The sequence below is a fragment of the Macaca fascicularis genome, chromosome 19 (genome assembly GCF_037993035.2).
Source record: "Macaca fascicularis isolate 582-1 chromosome 19, T2T-MFA8v1.1".
Lineage (NCBI taxonomy): Eukaryota > Metazoa > Chordata > Mammalia > Primates > Cercopithecidae > Macaca > Macaca fascicularis.
Window position 1 is genome coordinate 63,471,138 of NC_088393.1, and position 19,501 is coordinate 63,490,638.

Below are 19,501 nucleotides of genomic sequence, written 5' to 3' on the forward strand. Positions count from 1 at the left end.
TGCACACACACTCAGTCACACACATGCACACACTCATGCACACAGGATATTCACACTTGCACACATGCACACACTCACGCACACTCACTTGCACACACGTGCACACACGGACACATGCACACTCACACTGGTGCACACATACTCATGGTCCCATGACATTCACACTTGCACGCATGTGCACGCTCACATATGCGCACACACACTCTCCCACTCATGCACTCTCACACACTCTTACACACACACACTCTCTCACACACACACACACACTCACACTCACACTTATCCACACATGCATATAGAGTTCCTTGATGGAAGCTTTGAGGACCGTATTTTTCATTCCATTGTTAGCACACACACTTTGGTAAAGGAAAGGGATTCTTAGAAGCAAGTGGCTCACTCCCTCCTGCCCACAGCTCTGCCGCCAGGACACCCTAGAGGACAGCGGGGAGGCTGCCGCCAGGACACCCTAGAGGACAGCGGGGAGGCTGCCGCCAGGACACCCTAGAGGACAGCGGGGAGGCTGCCGCCAGGACACCCTACAGGACAGCGGGGAGGCTGCCGCCAGGACACCCTAGAGGACAGCGGGGAGGCTGCCGCCAGGACACCCTAGAGGACAGCGGGGAGGCTGCCGCCAGGACACCCTAGAGGACAGCGGGGAGGCTGCCGCCAGGACACCCTACAGGACAGCGGGGAGGCTGCCGCCAGGACACCCTAGAGGACAGCGGGGAGGCTGCCGCCAGGACACCCTAGAGGACAGCGGGGAGGCTCAGGCAGCACCATGAGCTCAGGCGGCTCATCCTCGCCCCTCCGTCTGTCTCTCTCTCTCTTCCTCTCTGTCTTTTTCTCTCTGTCTGCATCTCTCTCTCTCTCTCTCTGTGTTTGTCTCTCTCCATCTCTCTGTTTCTCTCTCTCCCCGTTTCTCTTTCTACCTCTGTATGTGTCTGTGTCTCTCTGTTTCGCTGACACTCTCTCTCTCTCTTCCTCCACCTGTTTCTTTTTCTGGGTGTCTGTTTCTCTATCTGCATCTCTCCTTCTTTTTCTCTCCCCCATCTCTCTGTTTCTCTGTGTGTGTGTCTCTGTCTCTCTCCATCTCTCCCTGCTCTCTGTTTCTCTGTCTCTGTCTCTCCACCTCTGCACCTCCCGCCCCCCTCCACACGCCCTCTGATGCAAACTCCCCTTCTTGTTCCCGAGCAGACAGACTCGCAGCAGCACTGGGATCTGAGTGCCAGACGCAGTTTATTTGCAGGGCGGCTGGGGCGAGAGAAGGCAAAACACATCACAGAGAGGGTGGTGCTGCATGGGAGGGAGACCTGGCCGGAGAGAAGGAGAGAGGACGACAGGAGGACAGGGACGGAGGGGAGGCCGTGCCACACCGGACGGGTTCATTTATTTAACAGACGTTTCCTGACCCCTGCTGCAGGCCATGGCTGGGTACATGAGTCCGTCAGCAAATGGGAGGTTGCAAAGACCTCCAACGCCAGGAGCTCACAAAATAACCACAAAAAGTAAGGCATACAGTTAGAAGAAGACCCGTGTTCTAGAGAAATAATAGAGTGGGGGGATGAGGAGGCAGACAGTAAGCATTTAGGATGCACAGCTGTAACCCCAGCACTGTGGGAGGCCGAGGTGGGAGACTCACTTGAGGCCAGGAGTTTGAGACTAGCCTGAGCTAGCAGGACTCGCCCCCCACCATCTCTAAAAAAATTTAAAAAATTAGCCGAGCATGGTGGCACATGCCTGTAGTCCCAGCTACTCAGGAGGCTGAGGCAGGAGGATTGTTTGAGGCCGGGAGTTGAGACCCACCTGGGCAACATAGCAAGATCCGTCCATCTCTTAAAAAAAGTTAAAAATTAGCCTTGAGTGGTGGCACATGCCTGTAGTCTCAAACTACTCAGGAGGCTGAGGCAGGAGGATTGTTTGAGCTGTAGATTTCCAGAGGGCAGTGAGCAGAGATCGCACCACCGCACTCCAGCCTGGGAGACAGAGGGAGACCCTGTCTCAAAACAAAATGAAAACGCAGTGGTGAGGGGATGAGCCTAAAGTGTCCCCAGCAAACAGCGAGTGCAGAGGCCCTGAGGAAGGTGGCGGCAGGTACCGAGAGACGCGCGGAGGTCTGAGACCCTGGGTAAGGTGGTGGCAGGTATGGAGGGACATGCAGAGGTCTGAGGCCCCCATGGACCCAGGGAGGCATACAGCCTGCAGAGAGGAGAGAGGAGGAGGACGCAGAGGGGAGCCCCAAGCCCCATGGATGAAAACACACAGAGGAGAAACCAAAAGCCGTTGGCCTTGGAGGCCTCGATGGCGCAGCGTCCCTTTCTGCATGCCCCGGGGCCTCCTCACTGCCCAGCCTCCTCTTCCACCCCTCCCACTTCTTCAGCCTCACCCTCCCGCTGCCTCCAGGGGCGCCCCAGGTGCTCCCTGATGGAGCTCACAGCGCTCCTCCTTCGGGGGTGAGGGTCCAGCAGCCCCCACAGAAGCGCGTCGGCCGCGGGGGCCAGGCCGAACCAGGGCTGAGGACGGTCCTGGGGCTGGCCCGACGCCTGCCAGATGAGGAAGTCCTCGTAGAAGGGGTCGGCCTCGGCCAGGGGCTGGTCCCAGGGGAAGTAGCCCGTGAGCAGGCAGAAGACCAGGACGCCCAGCGCCCAGGCGTCCAGGGCGGGCTGAATGGGCAGGCCCTCGGGGAGGGGCGGGGGCGCGCAGAGCTCGGGGGCCGTGTAGGGGATGGGCGGCCCGGCCAGGCGCAGCAGGGTCCCGCGAGGCCTCGTGTGGCCGAAGTCGGTCAGCTTAAAGTGTCGACAGTCCGGGTCGCACACCAGGACGTTCTCCGGCTTCAGGTCCCGGTACACCAGGCCGCGGGCGTGGATGTACTCCAGGGCGGAGGCCAGCTGGGCGGCGCAGCGGTGCACTGCAGGCTGTGGGAGGCCCACCTGCGGGGAGAGGGGTCAGGGCCCAGTGCCCCGAGGCCACGGAAAGCAACCGAGACCGCGGGGCCCCTCCTCAGCCCAGGAAGCAGGCCCAGGACACTAAGGAGGCCGGTAAGGAAGATGGTGAATAGCGCCGTGAGGCCGTGTGACCTGTGAGGCCTGTGGGTTTAGGAGGCCTAGGGTGACCCCATAAGGCCTACTGTGACCCCATGGGGCTTGTGGGTGTAGTGGGGCCTAGGGTGACCCTGTGAGGCCTAGTGTGGCCTGTGAGGCCTGTGGGTTTAGTGGGGCCTAGTGTGACCCCATGAGGCCTGTGGGTTTAGTGGGGCCTAGTGTGACCTGTGAGGCCTGTGGGTTTAGGGGGCCTAGAGTGACCCCATAAGGCCTAGTGTGACTCTATGAGGCCTGTGGGTTTAGTGGGACCTGGGGTGACCCCATGGGGCCTGTGGGTTTAGTGGGGCCTGGGGCAACCCTGTAGGGCCTGTAGGTTAAGCGGGGCCTCGGGTGACCCTGTAGGGCCTGTGACTTGATTGGGGTCCAGTGTGACCCGATGCTACCTGGTGGGTCTCCATAGTGTATCGTGTGGGTTCTGTGATGTCTGTGAACTCCAAAGAGGCCTAACAACTCCACGAGTCCTGTGGGCCCCGTGAGGGGCCTCCGGCGGGTAGGGGAGGCCCGGGGAGGCCCAACGCAGTGGCTGTGGTTCCTGCGGCCCAGGCTGCTGAGGCGGGAGAGGCACTCGAAGGCGGCGTGGGGTCTGCCTACGCACCTTGGGCTGGATGAAGGCCATGAGGTCCCCGTGCAGGACGGGCTCCGTCAGGAAGCTGTAGGATTGTGCTGACTCGATGCCAATGCCGTAGGCTGTCACGATGGCTGAGTGCACGCCCAGCGAGAGCCCCACACAGAACTCGTACAGGAAGCCGCGGAGGGACGTGCGGGGTTTCGGGAGCTGCTTCAGTGCCAGGGGTGTGCCTGGGGCAGAGGGACAAGTGTGGGAGGCGTGCAGAAGCCAAGGGCCACCTGGGCCAGCTGCTCTGTTCCCCTGTGGTCCCCCCGATGGCCCCTCAGCTTGGACTCTTTCCCATAGGCCATCTCCACCTCCTCCAACTCCCACCTCCCTCCAGAGCCCACCCTAACAGCACGGCCACCACGCAAGCATCACCAGCAGTGCCAATAGTTACAGCACGCTAGGGCCCAGCTGGGGGCTCAGGCCTGAAATCCCAATGCTTTCAGAGACCGAGGCGGGAGGCTACTTTGAGGCCAGGAGTTTACGACCAGCCCGGACAACACAATGAGACCCTATCTCTAAAAAAAGTTTTAAAAAGGCCGGGCACTGTGGCTCACGCCTGTAATCCCAGCACTTTGGGAGGCTGAGGCGGGTGGATCGCTCGAGGTCAGGAGTTCGAGACCAGCCTGGTCAACATGGTGAAACCCCTTCTCTACTAGAAACACAAAAAACTAGTCGAATGTGGTGGCGCATGCCTGTAATCTCAGCTACTCTGCAGGCTGAGGCAGGAGAATTACTTGAACCCGGGAGGCAGAGGTTGCAGTGAGCCGAGATTGTGCCACTGCACTCCAGTCTGGGCAACAGAGTAAAAAAAAATTTTTTTTTAATTAGCTGAGCGTGGTGGCATCTCTAGAAAATTAAATAAAACAGTAACAGTATGTGGTGAATTTCTACCCTGCTTTCTTACAAGCCCATAGCCATGGAGATGGAGGGATACCATGAAATTTCTCCAATGACCTCATTTGGCTTCTCATGACAGCAAACCCGTGTTTGAGGCAAAAAGGTATTTTTGAGACACCTGGGGGAAAGGTAACCTATACTGGGTAAGAAAGCCAGTTAGGAATTGTGGATCTTGTCACGAGTGGAAACGATTTCCTAGGAGCTAAACTCCCTGAAGACAGGAACTTCTGATGTTGTCCTTTTTTTTTTTTTTTTTTTTTTTTTGAGATGCAGTTTCACGCTTGTTGCCCAGGCTGGAGTGCAATGGTGCGATCTTGGCTCACTGCAACCTCTGCCTCCCGGGTCCAAGCGATTCTCCTGCCTCAGCCTCCCGAGTAGCTGGGATTACAGGCATCTGCCACCATACCCAGCTAATTTTTATATTTTTAGTAGAGATGGGATTTCACCATGTTGGTCAGGCTGGTCTCGAACTCCTGGCCTCAGGTGATGACCTGCCTCAGCCTCCTGAAGCGTTGAGATTACAGGTATGAGCCACTACACATACCCCCCCACCTTTTTTTTTTTTTTTAAAGACAGGGTTTTTCTCTGTCTTCCAGGCTGGAGGGCGGCAGCACAGTCGTGGCTCACTGCAACCTCCACCTCCAGGGCTCAGGTGAGTCTCCTGCCCAGGCCTCCCGAGTAGCTGGGACTACATTTGTGCATCACCACACAGGGCTAATTGCACACCCAGCTAATTTTTTTTTTTTCCCTGACGCCAGAAATTCCTGCTAACTGGCTAAGTTTTTAAAAAAAAAAATCTGGGCCGGGCGCGGTGGCTCAAGCCTGTAATCCCAGCACTTTGGGAGGCCGAGACGGGCGGATCACGAGGTCAGGAGATCGAGACCATCCTGGGTAACACAGTGAAACCCCGTCTCTACTAAAAATACAAAAACTTAGCCGGGCGAGGTGGCAGGCGCCTGTAGTCCCAGCTACTCGGGAGGCTGAGGCAGGAGAATGGCGTGAACCCGGGAGGCGGAGCTTGCAGTGAGCTGAGATCCGGCCACTGCACTCCAGCCTGGGCGACAGAGCGAGACTCCGTCTCAAAAAAAAAAAAAAAACTGTAGAGACAGTCTCGCTATGTTGCCCAGGCTGGTCTCAAACTCCTAGGCTCAAGCAATCCTCCTGCCTTGGCCTCCCAAAGTGCTGGGATTACAGGTGTGAGCTGCTGCGCCCGGCTTGGTTTCTTTAATTTCTGAGCCATCAGCTGCCAGGTGCAGGTTCAGTGAAACGCCCGTGGAGGGGCCTCCTTGGCATCGCCCCCACCCGTTACTGCTCATGCCTCCGGCTCTGTGAGCACCCAGGGCTGGATCTCTGAGTCTGTGCCTCTTCCCGAGGTGTGCTGTTGCGTGGCCGCATTATTGCCCTGTGTGTTATTACTGAATTGTGTCTCCCCAAAACTCATATGTTGGAGTCCTAACCCCTCATACTGCTGAATGTGGCTGTATTTGGAGAGAGGGTCTTTAAAGAGGTAAAATGAGGTCACTAGAGTGGGCGGGCCCTCATCCAGTGTGACTGGTGTCCTTATAAGAAGAGGAAATCAGGACACAGACACGCACAGAGGGACGACCATGTGAGGACACAGGGAGAAGATGGCCAAAGGCAAGCCAAGGAGAAAGGCCTCAGGAGAACCAGCCCTGCTGACATCTTGATCTTGGGCTTCCAGCCTCTAGAGCTGTGAGGAAACAGAGCTCTGTTGTTGGCCAGGTGCGGTGGCTCACGCCTATAATCCCAGCTCTTTGGGAGGCTGAGGCAGGAGGATCACTTGAGGCAGGTTTGAGACCAGCCTGGGCAACACAGTGAGACCTCATCTTTAAACAAAAATTTAAAAATTAGCCGGGCGTGGTGGCATGCGGCTGTAGTCTCAGCTACTTGTGGAGCTGAGGTGGGCGGATCTCTTGAGCCCAGGAGGTCAAAGCTGCAATCCACATACACCTCCAGCAACCACAGCAATCCACATACACCCCCAGCAACCACAGCAATCCACATACACCCCCAGCAACCACAGCAATCCACATACACCCCCAGCAACTACAGCAATCCACATACACCCCCAGCAACTACAGCAATCCACATACACCCCCAGCAACTACAGCAATCCACATACACCCCCAGCAACTACAGCAATCCACATACACCCCCAGCAACTACGGCAATCCACATACACCCCCAGCAACTAGAGCAATCCACATACACCCCCAGCAACTACAGCAATCCACATACACCCCCAGCAACCACAGCAATCCACATACACCCCCAGCAACTACGGCAATCCATATACACCCCCAGCAACTACGGCAATCCACATACACCCCCAGCAACCACAGCAATCCACATACACCCCCAGCAACTAGAGCAATCCACATACACCCCCAGCAACTACGGCAATCCACATACCCCAGCAACTATGGCAATCCACATACACCCCCAGCAACTAGAACAATCCACATACACCCCCAGCAACTATGGCAATCCACATACACCCCCAGCAACTACAGCAATCCACATACACCCCCAGCAACTACTGCAATCCACATACACCCCCAGCAACTAGAGCAATCCACATACACCCCCAGCAACTACGGCAATCCACATACATCCCCAGCAACTAGAACAATCCACATACACCCCCAGCAACTAGAGCAATCCACATACACCCCCAGCAACTATGGCAATCCACATACACCCCCAGCAACTACAGCAGTCCACATACATCCCCAGCAACATGGCAATCCACATACACCCCCAGCAACTAGAGCAATCTACATACACCCCCAGCAACTACAGCAATCCACATACACCCCCAGCAACTACAGCAGTCCACATACATCCCCAGCAACATGGCAATCCACATACACCCCCAGCAACTATGGCAATCCACATACACCCCCAGCAACTATGGCAATCCACATACACCCCCAGCAACTAGAACAATCCACATACACCACCAGCAACTAGAACAATCCATATACACCCCCAGCAACTAGAACAATCCACATACACTCAAAGGATCAACTATTCTTCCAAGTAGAAATCATTACCCATGTTTTTCAAAGGAGGAAACTGAGACTCAGAGAGGGCAAGGGAGTTCCTTAAAAAACACACAGTTTTTGGCGGGGCACCGTGGCTCACGCCTGTAATCCCAGCAATTTGGGAGGCTGAGGCAGGCGGATCACTGGAGGCCAGGAGTACGAGACCACCCTGGCCAATATAGGAAACCTCATCTCTACTAAAAAAGAAAAATGCACACAGAGAAATGTAGCTGGGTGTGGTAGGGCACGCTTATAATCCTGGCTGCATGGGAGGCTGAGGCAGGAGGATCACTTGATCCTGGGAGGTGGAAGTTGCCGTGAGATTGTGCCACTGCACTCCAGCCTGGGCAACAGAGCCAGACGCTGTCTCAAAACAACCAACCAACCAAAACAACAAAAAACACGGTGGAGGGCAGAGGTAAGACTTGATTCAGGCCTACCAGCCTCCCCAGCCTGGGCTACCCCAGGCCCGTGCCCCACCCCCAGCTGAACCCTGCCACCTCGGACCCCACGGCCTGGTACCTTTCTGACGATGGGTGACCAGAAGGACGCGGCCATAGCGGCCCTGGCCCAGGGGACGCACTTCCTCGTAGAGCTCGTCCACCTCGGCTCGGACCAGGGTCTGAGCGCTCAGCGCCATCATGTCCTCCAGCACCCGGGCAGCCTCCTGGCCCTGCTGGAGCTCCTCTAACGTCAGGCCGCCCAGACCCTCCTCCTCGCTGTCCTCCGAAGCCCCTGCCTCCACCGGCCCTTCCTCAGACTGTTTGCCGGGCATCTCTGTAAGGACAGAAAGGGGCACCCAGGCTCAGGTCCCAGGCCCGAGGGAGGAGGGGACTGGGGGTCTGGACTCCTGGGTCTGAGGGAGGAGGGGCTGGGAACTCATTGCACTTCTAATTGTGACTCAGTCTCCCTCTTGGTGAGAGGCGGGGAGACCAGTCTCTGGTGTGAGTTCAAACCCTAGGTCACAGACGTCCCCGCCCCCACATCCCTGCGTGCCGCGGCCGCCACCCGCCACCCTGACGTTGAAAGATGAACCAGATAACTGAGACTCCCCCACTGAGACTCCCCCATCTTGTTTCCAAAGCAAACAGACTTGGGCCCTGGGGGTGGATGAGTAGCCTCTGTCTCCTGAGAACAAACAGGTGCTCTTGGGCTCAGGGCTGGGAGGGCGGGCTGTGCAGAGGGCCTGGGACGGCTGGGTCCTGCATGGGACCAAGCACTGGGGATCAGTCCCCAAGCTCCTGACAGGCCTGGGGTCGCACTTTCACAGCCCAGCCACCTCCCTCAGACCCAGACCCGCAGCCCTTCCTCCGCCAGACCCAGGGGTCCAGGCCCCCAGCCCACCTCTCTCCCGGAGCCTCATATAATTCACACAACTGGGAACCCCCAGATTCTGTTTCCCTCCCCCTCCACCACTCTACAGCCTCCAGGTGCAGCCCGGCCTCCCCCGAGGGACTAAGGACTCAGGCCACCTGGCACAGTCACCCTCAGGTGCTGCCCACCTCAGGCCAGGGCACCTTGCTCACCTCCCAACCTGGGCACAGACCTCCAGACCTCACCTCCTCCAAGGCCCGCCTGACCCTTCAGCCGCCGGCTGTGGTCAGTGCCTGGCACTTAGGGCCCATGCCAGCAGACGCCTGCCCAGGACCAAGACCCCGCCCCGACTTTGGGGGTCGTAAGGCCCCGCCCCAGGCCCGCCCCTTCTGTCCCCACTGGGAGCAGAGCGACATCGTGTGATGACTCCTGGAACTGGCTGTGGTCAGGCGAATACCCTGACCCAGGAGCTCAGCCCTCCTCCCTCAGACCCAGGAGTCCAGGCCCCAGCCCCTCCTCCCTCAGACCCAGGAGTCCAGGCCCCAGCCCCTCCTCCCTCAGACCCAGGAGTCCAGGCCCCCAGTCCCTCCTCCCTCAGACCCAGGAGTTCAAGACCCCAAGCCCCTCCTCCCTCAGACCCAGGAGTCCAGGCCCCAGGCCCTCCTCCCTCAGACCCAGGAGTCCAGGCCCCCAGTCCCTCCTCCCTCAGACCCAGGCATCCAGACCCCCAGCCCCTCCTCCCTCAGACCCAGGAGTCCAGGCCCCAGCGCCTCCTCCCTCAGACCCAGGAGTCCAGGCCCAGCCCCTCCTCCCTCAGACCCAGGAGTCCAGGCCCCAGCGCCTCCTCCCTCAGACCCAGGAGTCCAGGCCCCAGCGCCTCCTCCCTCAGACCCAGGAGTCCAGGCCCCAGCGCCTCCTCCCTCAGACCCAGGAGTCCAGGCCCCAGCGCCTCCTCCCTCAGACCCAGGAGTCCAGACCCCCAGCCCCTCCTCCCTCAGAACCAGGAGTCCAGACCCCAGTCCCTCCTCCCTCAGACCCAGGAGTCCAGGCCTTAGCTTCCCCCACCCATCTGAAGTTTTCAGGCACAGAACTGAGGCCTCCCCTACCCGCCTCAAGGCCCCTCTCTTCCCAGTTGCTCCACCACCTGCTTCCCGCCCCCCTAAGTCTGAGGTCATCCCACACTGCATCGTTCTGGAATCTCATTGTCTCATTCTTTCCCCAAACAAGACCCCAGCATCTGACCCCCTGCACACCCCTCTCCAACCACTTGTGTCTGACCTGTCAATGGGGCGTTGATGGGGCAGCTGGGTGGGGTCAAGGCGGGGGTGGGTTCCAGAGATGATTTCATTTTCTACACGGGACCCGGACTCCTGGGCCTGAGGGAGGAAGGTCTGGAGGGCTCCTGATTCCAAAGACAGGAATAACAATAAAAATCGTTTGAAAGCACACAGTAGGAATACAGGCCAGTGAGTGCCTCCGTGCTCCAAGCACAGGGAGATTAAGCCCCACTCCGAAGTCCCCAAGCCTTGGGCCACAGTGGGACTTCAGACCCCTGTTTTTTTCTGGGACGGTTGCACCCACCCTTCCGGGTTTTTTATTTCTTTTTTTTTTTTTTCCTTTTTGAGACGGAATCTCGCTCTGTCGCCCAGGCTGGAGTGCAGTGGCGCGATCTCGGCTCACTGCAACCTCCAACTGTCTGGTTTGAGTGATTCTCTTGCCTCAGTCTCCCGAGTAGCTGGGATTACAGGCATTCGCCACCATGCCTGGCTCATTTTTTTTTTTTTTTTTTTTTTTTGAGACGGAGTCTCGCTCTGTCGCCCAGGCTGGAGTGCAGTGGCGCAATCTCGGCTCACTGCAAGCTCCGCCTCCCGGGTTCACGCCATTCTCCTGCCTCAGCCTCCCGAGTAGCTGGGACTACAGGCGCCCGCCCCTGCGCCCGGCTAATTTTTTCTATTTTTAGTAGAGACGGGGTTTCACCATGGTCTCGATCTCCTGACCTTGTGATCCGCCCACCTCGGCCTCCCAAAGTGCTGGGATTACAGGCGTGAGCCACCACGCCCGGCCGCCTGGCTCATTTTTGTATTTTTTAGTAGAGACGGTTTCACCATGTTGGCCAGGCTGGTCTTGATCTCCTGACCTGGTGATCCACCTGCCTCGGCCTCCCAAAATGCTGGGATTACAGATGTGAGCCACCGCACCCAGCTTGTTTTTATTTTTTTGAGACAGGGTCTTGCTCTGTTGCTCAGGCTGGAGTGCAGTGGCCCGATCTCAGTTCACTGCAATCTCCACTTCCCGGGTTCAAGTGATTCTCATGCCTCGGCGTCCTGAGTAGCTGAGACTACAGGCGCGTGCCACCACGCCTGGCTAATTTTTATATTTTTAGGAGAGATAGGGTTTTACTATGTTGGCCAGGCTGGCCTGGAACTCCTGACCTCAGGTGATCCACCCACCTCGGCCTCCCAAAGTGCTGGGATTTTAAGCCACCGCGCCCGGCCTACCCTTCAGGTTTGTACTGCCATGACTGATTTGAAGTCACTTAATTTTTTTAAATAAATTTTTTATTTTGGAATCATTTTAGGTTTATAAAGTGGTTGCCAAGATCCTGCGGAGAGTTGCCATGCACCCTCCCCCACCCTCCCCCAGTGCCGGCGTCGCAACGCAAACCAAGAGACATTTGTCAAAACTACGAGGCTCACAGTTGGGCCAACACCAGGCTGTTATTTCAGCGGCACTTCCAGGATGGATGGAGCCCAGGATGCCGCGTCGTATGTAGTGAGCTCACTTCTCAGCCGAAAAGCATACCTTCCTACATGGGAAACAGTTTCCAGTTCCTGACCCTCCGCTGGGTGCTGGGGTCTCGGATTTGGATCTAGTTCGTCCCCGTCCTGCAGGCGTGAACCTCCACAAGTCAGGCTCCGTGTCCTATCTGGGAGGTGCCGTGGAACTGCGGGACGCGGGCTGGCCTTGGTGAGGAAGGAGACCCGTCGGCACCAGACCTGGCTCTTAGGAGGCTCTCAGTGTGGGTCTGAGAAAGGTGGACGGAGCTGGGACAATCACAATCCGTGGTGCTCTGTGGGAGCAGAACTGGGAAGGATCTAAATATGGAGAAGACCAGGTCCAGCCTGGAGAGTCAGAAAGAGACACGGATTGTTCCAATACAAGTTCCCCTGGAGGCTAGAGAGGGCTGGGGGTGGGGCCGGTTTCTGGAGCCATGGGACGGGGGAAGATGCTCTCGGTGGAGGCCACACGGTGTGCCAATGTCTGCCAGCAGCTGTGCGTGTGTGTGTGCGCATGCGTGTGCATGTGTGCATGCGTGTGTGTGCGTGTGTGCATGTATGTACTTGTGTGCGTGCGTGTGCATGTGTGCATGCGTGTGTGTGCTTGTGTGCATGTGTGTGCTTGTGTGCGTGCGTGTGTGTGTGCGCGTGTGTGCGTGTGTGCTTGTGTGCGTGCATGTGCATGTGTGTGCATGCATGCGTGGATGCGTGTGTGTGCACGTGCATGCACATGTGTGCGTGTGTGTGTGCATGTGTGTGTGTGTTCAGATGTGTAGATTTAGGTCCAGAACAGATGAGTGACTCCCATGCCATCACCCAGAGCCCAGAGAAATGAGGGAGGCAGAGGGTGAGGTTTACACGGTGTTGGGTCCTAAAGTTCAGATCTTGGGACATGGACAGTGGGAGCCATGGAAGGTCTTAGAGGAGAGGAGTGATCCCATCAGAACTCCATGATGGCCGGGTGTTGTGGCTCACGCCTGTAATCCCAGCACTTTGGGAGGCTGAGGCGGGTGGATCACGAGGTCAGGAGATGGAGACCATCCTGGCTACCACGGTGAAACCCCGTCTCTACTAAAAATACAAAAGATTAGCCGGGCGTGGTGGCGGGTGCCCGTAGTCCCAGCTACTTGGGAGGCTGAGGCAGGAGAATGGCATGAATCTAGAAGGCCGAGCTTGCAGTGAGCCGAGATCGCGCCACTGCACTCCAGCCTGGGCGACAGAGTGAGACTCCGTCTCAAAAAAAAAAGGCATTCTGGACGGGGGGAAGAGGAAAGGTCCTTGAGGGAGGAAGGGCTGGGAGCCTGGACCCCTGCGTCTGAGAGGAGGGGCAGGAGCTGGACTCTTGGGTCCTCGGTTGGAAGAGGAATGCGCGTCCAAGCCCAGCGTGCCGTAGGGAGAGTGCAATGTGTTCCCTCTCTGTCCTCCCGGGTGCAGCTGTCTCTCCATCCAGGTGGCCCTGGGGGCTGGGGGAAGGGCCTCTGGCCCAGGCTCTGGCCACCTGTCTCTGTCACCTGGTCAGGGAGCTCCCCCATCTGTCCCCGTCCTCCTGCCACTTTTGCCGTCATCGCCGTCATCTGTCCACTCCTCCAGGCTTGAACCTCCCTCCTCCCTGTCCTCATAGGACATGCTCCCCAAAACCCCAGGGCCCTCTCTGTTCCCCTGCAACCCCCAGTTGTCCCCCAGGAAGTCCAGAACAGCCAGTGGGGGGCTCCTAGTCTCAGGATCCAGGTCCAGAAGCCCCTGGAGCAAGGCCATGGCTGGGGGTGCAAACTGGTCCCAGGGTGGTGGTGGCCGAGGTGGCTGGGGCTTGGTGGTCACCCAGCCAGCGAAGGCCTCAAACTCAGGGTCGGGGGCCAGTGCCACGTCCCACGGGAAACAGGCAGTGGCAGCACAGAAGAGAAGCACCCCCAGGCCCCAGGAGTCCACGGCTGGCCGCAGAGGCAGAGTGTCGGGCGGTAGCAGGAGGCAGAGCTCAGGTGGTGCCGTGGGCAGAGGCCCTGGTGGGGCAGGGGTCGGGCTGCCCTCCGGCCGGGTCAGACCCAGGTCTCCCAGGGCCACACGGCTGCAGACCGGGTCGAAGACCAGCACGTTGTCCGGCTTGACATCTGCATGGACCAGCCCCCGGCTGTGGAGGAAATCCAGAGCTCCTGCCAGCTGGGCCACCACCCGTTTCACCAGCAGCTCAGGAAGGCCCTGAGGTCAAGAAGACAGGAGGAAGGTCAGAGTGCCTTGGTTTTGTCTATTTTATGTTGTGCAGGCTGTTCTCAAATTCCTGGCCTCAAGTGATCCTCCTGCCTTGGCCTCGCAAAGTGCTGGGATTACAGGCCTGAGGCACCACACCAGTTGGTTCCTTCTGAATAATTCTTGAAAGAGGCTGTAGACTCCTAAGTCCTAAAGGTTTGACTCTTGGGGTTTGAGAATCTAGAACCCCAGACTAGTGGCTACCTCCAGTGTTCCCACCACTTGCTCCCAAAGACTCTCTCCATCATCCTCAACCTCAACCTGCAGCCATGTCTGCACTCCAATAGACCAACTCCCCGCTGGTCTCCCAGTTTTCCCCACTGGAATCCCAGTTATAACCAGTAGTTCCTTTGAGCTTCTTTCAAAGATTCTCCTAACTCAAATACTCAGGCATTTCTTATATATCTTTTATAATCTGATCATCCAGATCTTCTCCAGTGAGAACTCAAATTTCATTCTTACCCCTAATCTTAGTCTTATACGAGTCTAGACTCCATCTCTAACTCAGAGTCTGTTCTAAAATCCCCTGGTTTATTTCATTATTTCATCAATTGATTATCTATCCATCTAGCCAGCCAGCTGGCCAGGCAGCAATCCATCCATGAAGCCATCCATCCTTCCAACAGTATTCAACAGTGTGTCCATCCAACATCCGTTCCACCAACCAGTCAGCAATCCAGTAAGTTATTCAATTATTTAATATACAACATCCATATATTCATCCTCCCTTGCTTCCTTTCACCCATCCATTCACTGTCCATCTATCATCCATCCACCAATCCTTCCATCCACCCACTCATCCATCCACTCATCCATCCATCCATTCACTCACCCATCCACTCATCCATCCATCCACTCACTCACCCACCAAACCTTTCATCCATCCACTCATCCATCCACCTACCCATCCATCCACCAATCCTTCCATCCACCCACCCACCCATGCACTCATCCATCCATCCACTCACCCACCAAACCTTTCATCCATCCATCCATCCACCCACCAATCCTTCCTTCCATCAATCCATCCATCCACCCACCAGTTCTTTCATCCATCCATCCATCCACCCACTCACCCATCCACTCACCCACCAATCCTTTCATCCATCCATCCATCCATCCACCCACCCACCCATCCATCCACCCACCCATCCATCTACCAAAACTTCCTTCCATCCATCTATTCACCCATCCATCCATCCACTCACCCATCCTTCCACCCTTCTAATTCTCAATGAGACTCATTCATCCACATATACCTTCCTCATCCCTTTCCTTCTTTTGTTCCTTCCATTTATCCCCAACATTATCTCAAATCCAAAATCTATTCCTGAAACTATCCCTACCTCTAATCTCCAAACTCAGGAGGCCCTAGAATCTCATGGGTTCTGTCCTGACCTGGTCTCCTTTCAAGAAGAAACCCCATTACAGCCCATCTCCAACTCAGTCTGTATATACATCCTCAACCATCTCTGTTTCCCTCTGCAACCCTATTCATGCTTTTCTCCATACTTATGATCAATCTATAATCAACTCTAAACTCAACCTACCCAACTCCACCCATGCCCATGAGTCCACTAACCCCAGAGTCAACTAAAATCCCAACCCTGTCTCCATCCCCATCCCCTTCATTGACCCTAGTCCATCCTCAATCCCACCCCCAGCCCCCTGCCCTTCCATGCTTGTGTTTGGATGATTAGATGGATTAGGGTTGAGGTCAGGCATAGAAACTCGTTGAGAATTAGAAAGGGGGAGGTCATGTGGGGGCTCAGGGTGGAGATGGGTTGGGCGGGTCCTGATTTGGGGGTCAGAGTTGGAGATAGAGACGAGGCTTGGGACAGAGTTGGACCTGGGAAAAGCGCTCCCAACCTTTGTCCCTCGTGGCCTCACCCTTTCCTGCAGCATCCCGCTGAGGTCCCCACAGGGCGCGTACTCCTGGGCGAAGGCAAAATAGCGGGGGGTCTGTAGGGGTCCTGCCAGGGTCTGCAGCAGGCCTGGATGTGCAGAGACGCAGCGGCCCACACAGAACTCCCTCAAGAAGGTGGTTCTCGGGACCAAATCCCGACGCAGGAGCTTCAGAGCCACAGCCGGACCTGCCAGGGAGATGGGTTGGGGGGACACTCAGGCAGCCTCGGTCCTGCTGTGCACAGGCCCTGAGGGAAGCCGTGTAACCTCTCTGAGCCTCACATTTCTCATGGGCAGCACGGGCTCCTCCCTCTGTGAGGTGTGGGTGGGAGGAGACCTTCTTTGAAGACCCTCCCTGCTCTGCCTCGGACTGCGGCATGGGCTTCCACAGCCGCCTCACCCTCTCCGGGCCTCAGTTTCCCCTGGCATCAAGTAAGAGGCATGATGGTGACTTGGGTTCCAACCTGAGTTGCAAACCTGTCTTGCCGTGGGACCATAGGCAGCCCCTCGCCCTCTCTGGGGTGGGGCCTGTGTTTCTCAGAAGATCCCAGAGCTCTTAACTTTCAGAGCGTCCCCACCGAGAAGGGTCCCCATCAGCTCCTCCTGGGAATTCTCCCTGGTTGGGTGGCTTCCCAGAACGCTTATTATGTGGCGGTTGGGGAGGCTGCCCTTGGGTGGCCGAACTCACCCCCCTGGTGAGGCTGGGCGAGGAGCACGCGGCCGTAGGAGCCGGAGCCCAGCTTCCGGATGAGGTGGTACCGGTCCCGAAGGCTCCTCACGGGGGTCACCCTGCTGGCCGTCAGCTCCACCAGCCGTTGGAGGGCTGTGGCTGTGTCCTCCTATGGGAGAGGGGCAGGGTGAGGAAGGGGCGAGTCTGGGGTCCGCTGAGAATGGCGAGGGAGGAGGTCACGGCGCAGTCCGGGGATGGAGGGTGGGGGCAGGGGACAGGGGTCACTGTCCCCAGAGAGGAGGATGAGTCACAGTGACTCACCCGGACTCGGGCCACCTGTTTTTGTGTTCTGGCGAGGTTAGGGGTCCTTGTCACAGAGGCCCCGCCTGCCCCCATCTGTGGGAGTGGACCAGGAGCCCCCAGCCCTAAGCGGGGGTGCATCCTCAGTCCACACGGGCCCCCCGCCCACCCCAGTCTCTCTCTCCACCGTCCTCTTCCCCTGTGCATCCCGCTCTGTGTTTCTGAGTCCATTTCTCTGGGGGCCTCTGTCTCACTGTGTGTCCTTGGATCTCAGTCATCCTCTCTCCCTGGGTCTGGGTCTCTGAGATCTTTGCATTTCCCTGTTTTCTGTTTCTCTTCCTCTGTCTCCCCGTGTTGCCTCTTGCCTCTCCTTCTTTTCTCTGTGTCTTCCTCCCCTGTCTCCCGTCTCTCACCTCTGGGTCCCCATCCTCAGGGGTCTCGGAGGCCCTGCGCTCCATCTCAGGGCTTCCTGACGTGGGGTGGCCCTTGGGCAGGACTCCCCCTGTCAGGGCTCCCCAGAGAGCGACCAGCCCCGGGCACCCCACAGGTTCTCGCTGCGCAGGGCCAAGGGCTGGAAGCTTGTCTGCAAGGTCAGCCTCAGTCACCCTTTGTCTGTCCGAGTCTGTCTGTCTGGAGGAGTGTCTCTGCCTCTCTGTGCCCTCCTGCCACCCTCTGGGTGTATTTCTCGCTGTGCTTCCCAGGGGACCGCCCTGAATCCCCCACCCTCTCTCCCCTCTCTTTAGCCAACCCCAGTCTCTGCTTCCTCCTACATGAACACTTCTCTCTCAGTCTCTCCCTTGCCCCTCTGTCTCTCTCTCTGTCTCTGTCTCTCTGTGTCTCTGTCTCTGTCTCTCTCTGTCTCTCTCTCTGTCTCTGTCTCTCTCTGTCTCTCTCTCTGTCTCTGTCTCTCTCTGTCTCTCTCTCTGTCTCTGTCTCTGTCTCTCTCTGTCTCTGTCTCTCTGAGTCTTTGTCTCCTTCTCTCCCCGTCTCTCTCCACCCTCCCTGTCTCTGTCTTGCCCTTGGGTCTCTGGGGTGGGACCCCCCCTCCCCGTCCCGTCTCTGTGGGTCACCAGCCCCTCTCCTCTGTCCGCACACTGTCCCCACTCTTTCTCCACCAACTCTGGGGGTGTCCCCACGCTCTGCTCCCGGCCTGCTCCCCTCTCTCTGTCTGTCTGTTTCCCGTCTCTCCCAGCCCCTCTGGGCATCTCCGTCCGCTCTTGCCAGTGTCTCTGCGTCTCTCTCCTCCTCTTTGTTCCTGACTCTCTCTCATAGCCTTTGTCCCTCCCTTTCTCTGGGCCCGGGACAGGGGTGTGTGTGACAGCTCAGACACAGAGACACCCTGTCCCCCCACACCCCTCCCTCACCCCCTCTGACGGCTGCCCCCTCCCTCTCCCTTCCAAACTTAGACCGGCTTGGAGTCTGGGCTCCAGTCCCAGGACAGAGGGGACAAAACATATTGTGAACCCCCAACAAGGCCCAGGCCTGAGGGCGGAGGAAAGGGTGGGACAGACCCCTCCACACACCTGAACTGGGATGACAGGCCCAGAGCTGAGCGTCTCTGTCTTGCCCCAGAGGCCAGGAGCTCTGGTGTCCAGGGACCAGGGAACAATTCCCAAAGCCCTCCTCCTTCACACCAGGAGTCCTGGCCCCAGCTCCTCCTCCCTCAGATCCAACAGTCCAGGCTCCTAGGCACTCCTCCCTCAGACCCAGGAGTCCAGACACCCAGCCCCTCCTCCATCAGACCGAGGCCCCCAGTCCCTCCTCCCTCGGACCCAGGAGTCCAAGCCCCCAGCCCCTCCTCCCTCAGACCCAGGAGTCCGGAGTCCCAGCCCCTCCTTCCTCAGACCCAGGTCCCCAGTCCCTCCTCTCTCAGACCCAGGAGTCCAGAGTCCCAGCCCCTCCTCCATCAGACCCAGGCCCCCAGCCCTTCCTCCCTCAGACTCAGGAGTCCAGGCCCTGCCCCTCCTCCCGCAGGACTCGGGAGCTGAAGTGGCTGTGGGAAGCGCCAGGGACAGAGGTGCTCTCATGTTCTCAGCACCTGTTCCGCGCCTAGCCCTGCACAGGGCTTTACACTGGATCCTCCCAGCTGCCCAAAGGGTCAGTATTTATCCCCAGTTTACGGAGCAGGAAACTGAGGTTCCGAGAAGCGATCGTGTTACACAAGGTCAGAAGGGGAGCGGGCCCCGGGCCAGGTCTGTGTGACTCAGAGGCCTGCTGCCTGCCCCACTCGTGTTCCCACTACTACTACAGCCCTGCTATTAATAAAGAAACAGCAGCGGCAGCGACGCGTAGGCTCTGGAAGGATCTGCAGGAAACCGGCTGTGGCGCTGGCCGCTGGGGAGCTGGATGGGGCCCAAGGAGGGTCAGAGGTAGAACTTCCTTTGCTGTTTGACTCTTCTGAGGTTAGACTGGAGAAAGTCACAAACCTACAGAAAAGTAGAAAAAGCGCTGTCCATGCCCGTAATCCCAGCTACTGGGGAGGCAGAGGCAGGAGAATCTCTTGAACCCTGGGAGGCGGAGGTTGTGGTGAGCCGAGATCACGACACTGCACTCCAGCCTGGGCAACGGAGCGGGACCCCGTCTCAAAAACAAACAAAAATAATCACAACAAAACA

At 57.7% G+C, this 19,501-nt stretch overlaps 2 protein-coding genes across 4 annotated transcripts; both read right to left on the reverse strand.

Moving 5' to 3' along the window:
• Positions 1 to 1,219: 1,219 nt before the first annotated feature.
• On the reverse strand, positions 1,220 to 9,318 carry SBK2 (SH3 domain binding kinase family member 2). 3 transcript variants are annotated; one of them, XM_005590407.4, is made up of 4 exons: positions 9,239 to 9,318; positions 8,202 to 8,456; positions 3,694 to 3,896; positions 1,220 to 2,927 (listed from the first exon to the last, which is right to left on the reverse strand). In XM_005590407.4, the coding sequence occupies exons 2-4, from the start codon at positions 8,452 to 8,454 to the stop codon at positions 2,337 to 2,339; spliced, it is 1,047 nt and encodes a 348-aa protein (XP_005590464.1). In that variant the 5' UTR covers positions 8,455 to 8,456; positions 9,239 to 9,318; the 3' UTR covers positions 1,220 to 2,336. The 3 variants fall into 3 exon arrangements, with proteins under 3 accessions (XP_005590464.1, XP_065391020.1, XP_005590465.1); XM_065534948.1 differs by having other exon boundaries at positions 9,226 to 9,318; XM_005590408.4 differs by having other exon boundaries at positions 9,206 to 9,318.
• Positions 9,319 to 11,688: 2,370 nt separating this feature from the next.
• On the reverse strand, positions 11,689 to 18,128 carry SBK3 (SH3 domain binding kinase family member 3). The gene is made up of 4 exons (XM_005590405.5): positions 17,300 to 18,128; positions 16,605 to 16,755; positions 15,902 to 16,104; positions 11,689 to 13,963 (listed from the first exon to the last, which is right to left on the reverse strand). The coding sequence occupies exons 1-4, from the start codon at positions 17,342 to 17,344 to the stop codon at positions 13,286 to 13,288; spliced, it is 1,077 nt and encodes a 358-aa protein (XP_005590462.3). The 5' UTR covers positions 17,345 to 18,128; the 3' UTR covers positions 11,689 to 13,285.
• Positions 18,129 to 19,501: the final 1,373 nt, after the last annotated feature.

Coding starts and splice junctions, on each gene's coding strand:
- SBK3 (XM_005590405.5), bottom strand. CDS start 17,344: ATGGAGCGCAGGGCCTCCGAGACCCCTGAGGATGGGGACCCAGAG. Junction 16,756..17,299: donor CTGAGGATGGGGACCCAGAG/GTGAGAGACGGG, acceptor CCTCTCCCATAG/GAGGACACAGCCACAGCCCT. Junction 16,105..16,604: donor CGCCCAGCCTCACCAGGGGG/GTGAGTTCGGCC, acceptor TCTCCCTGGCAG/GTCCGGCTGTGGCTCTGAAG.
- SBK2 (XM_005590407.4), bottom strand. CDS start 8,454: ATGCCCGGCAAACAGTCTGAGGAAGGGCCGGTGGAGGCAGGGGCTTCG. Junction 3,897..8,201: donor GGTCACCCATCGTCAGAAAG/GTACCAGGCCGT, acceptor CCTCTGCCCCAG/GCACACCCCTGGCACTGAAG. Junction 2,928..3,693: donor TGGCCTTCATCCAGCCCAAG/GTGCGTAGGCAG, acceptor CTCTCCCCGCAG/GTGGGCCTCCCACAGCCTGC.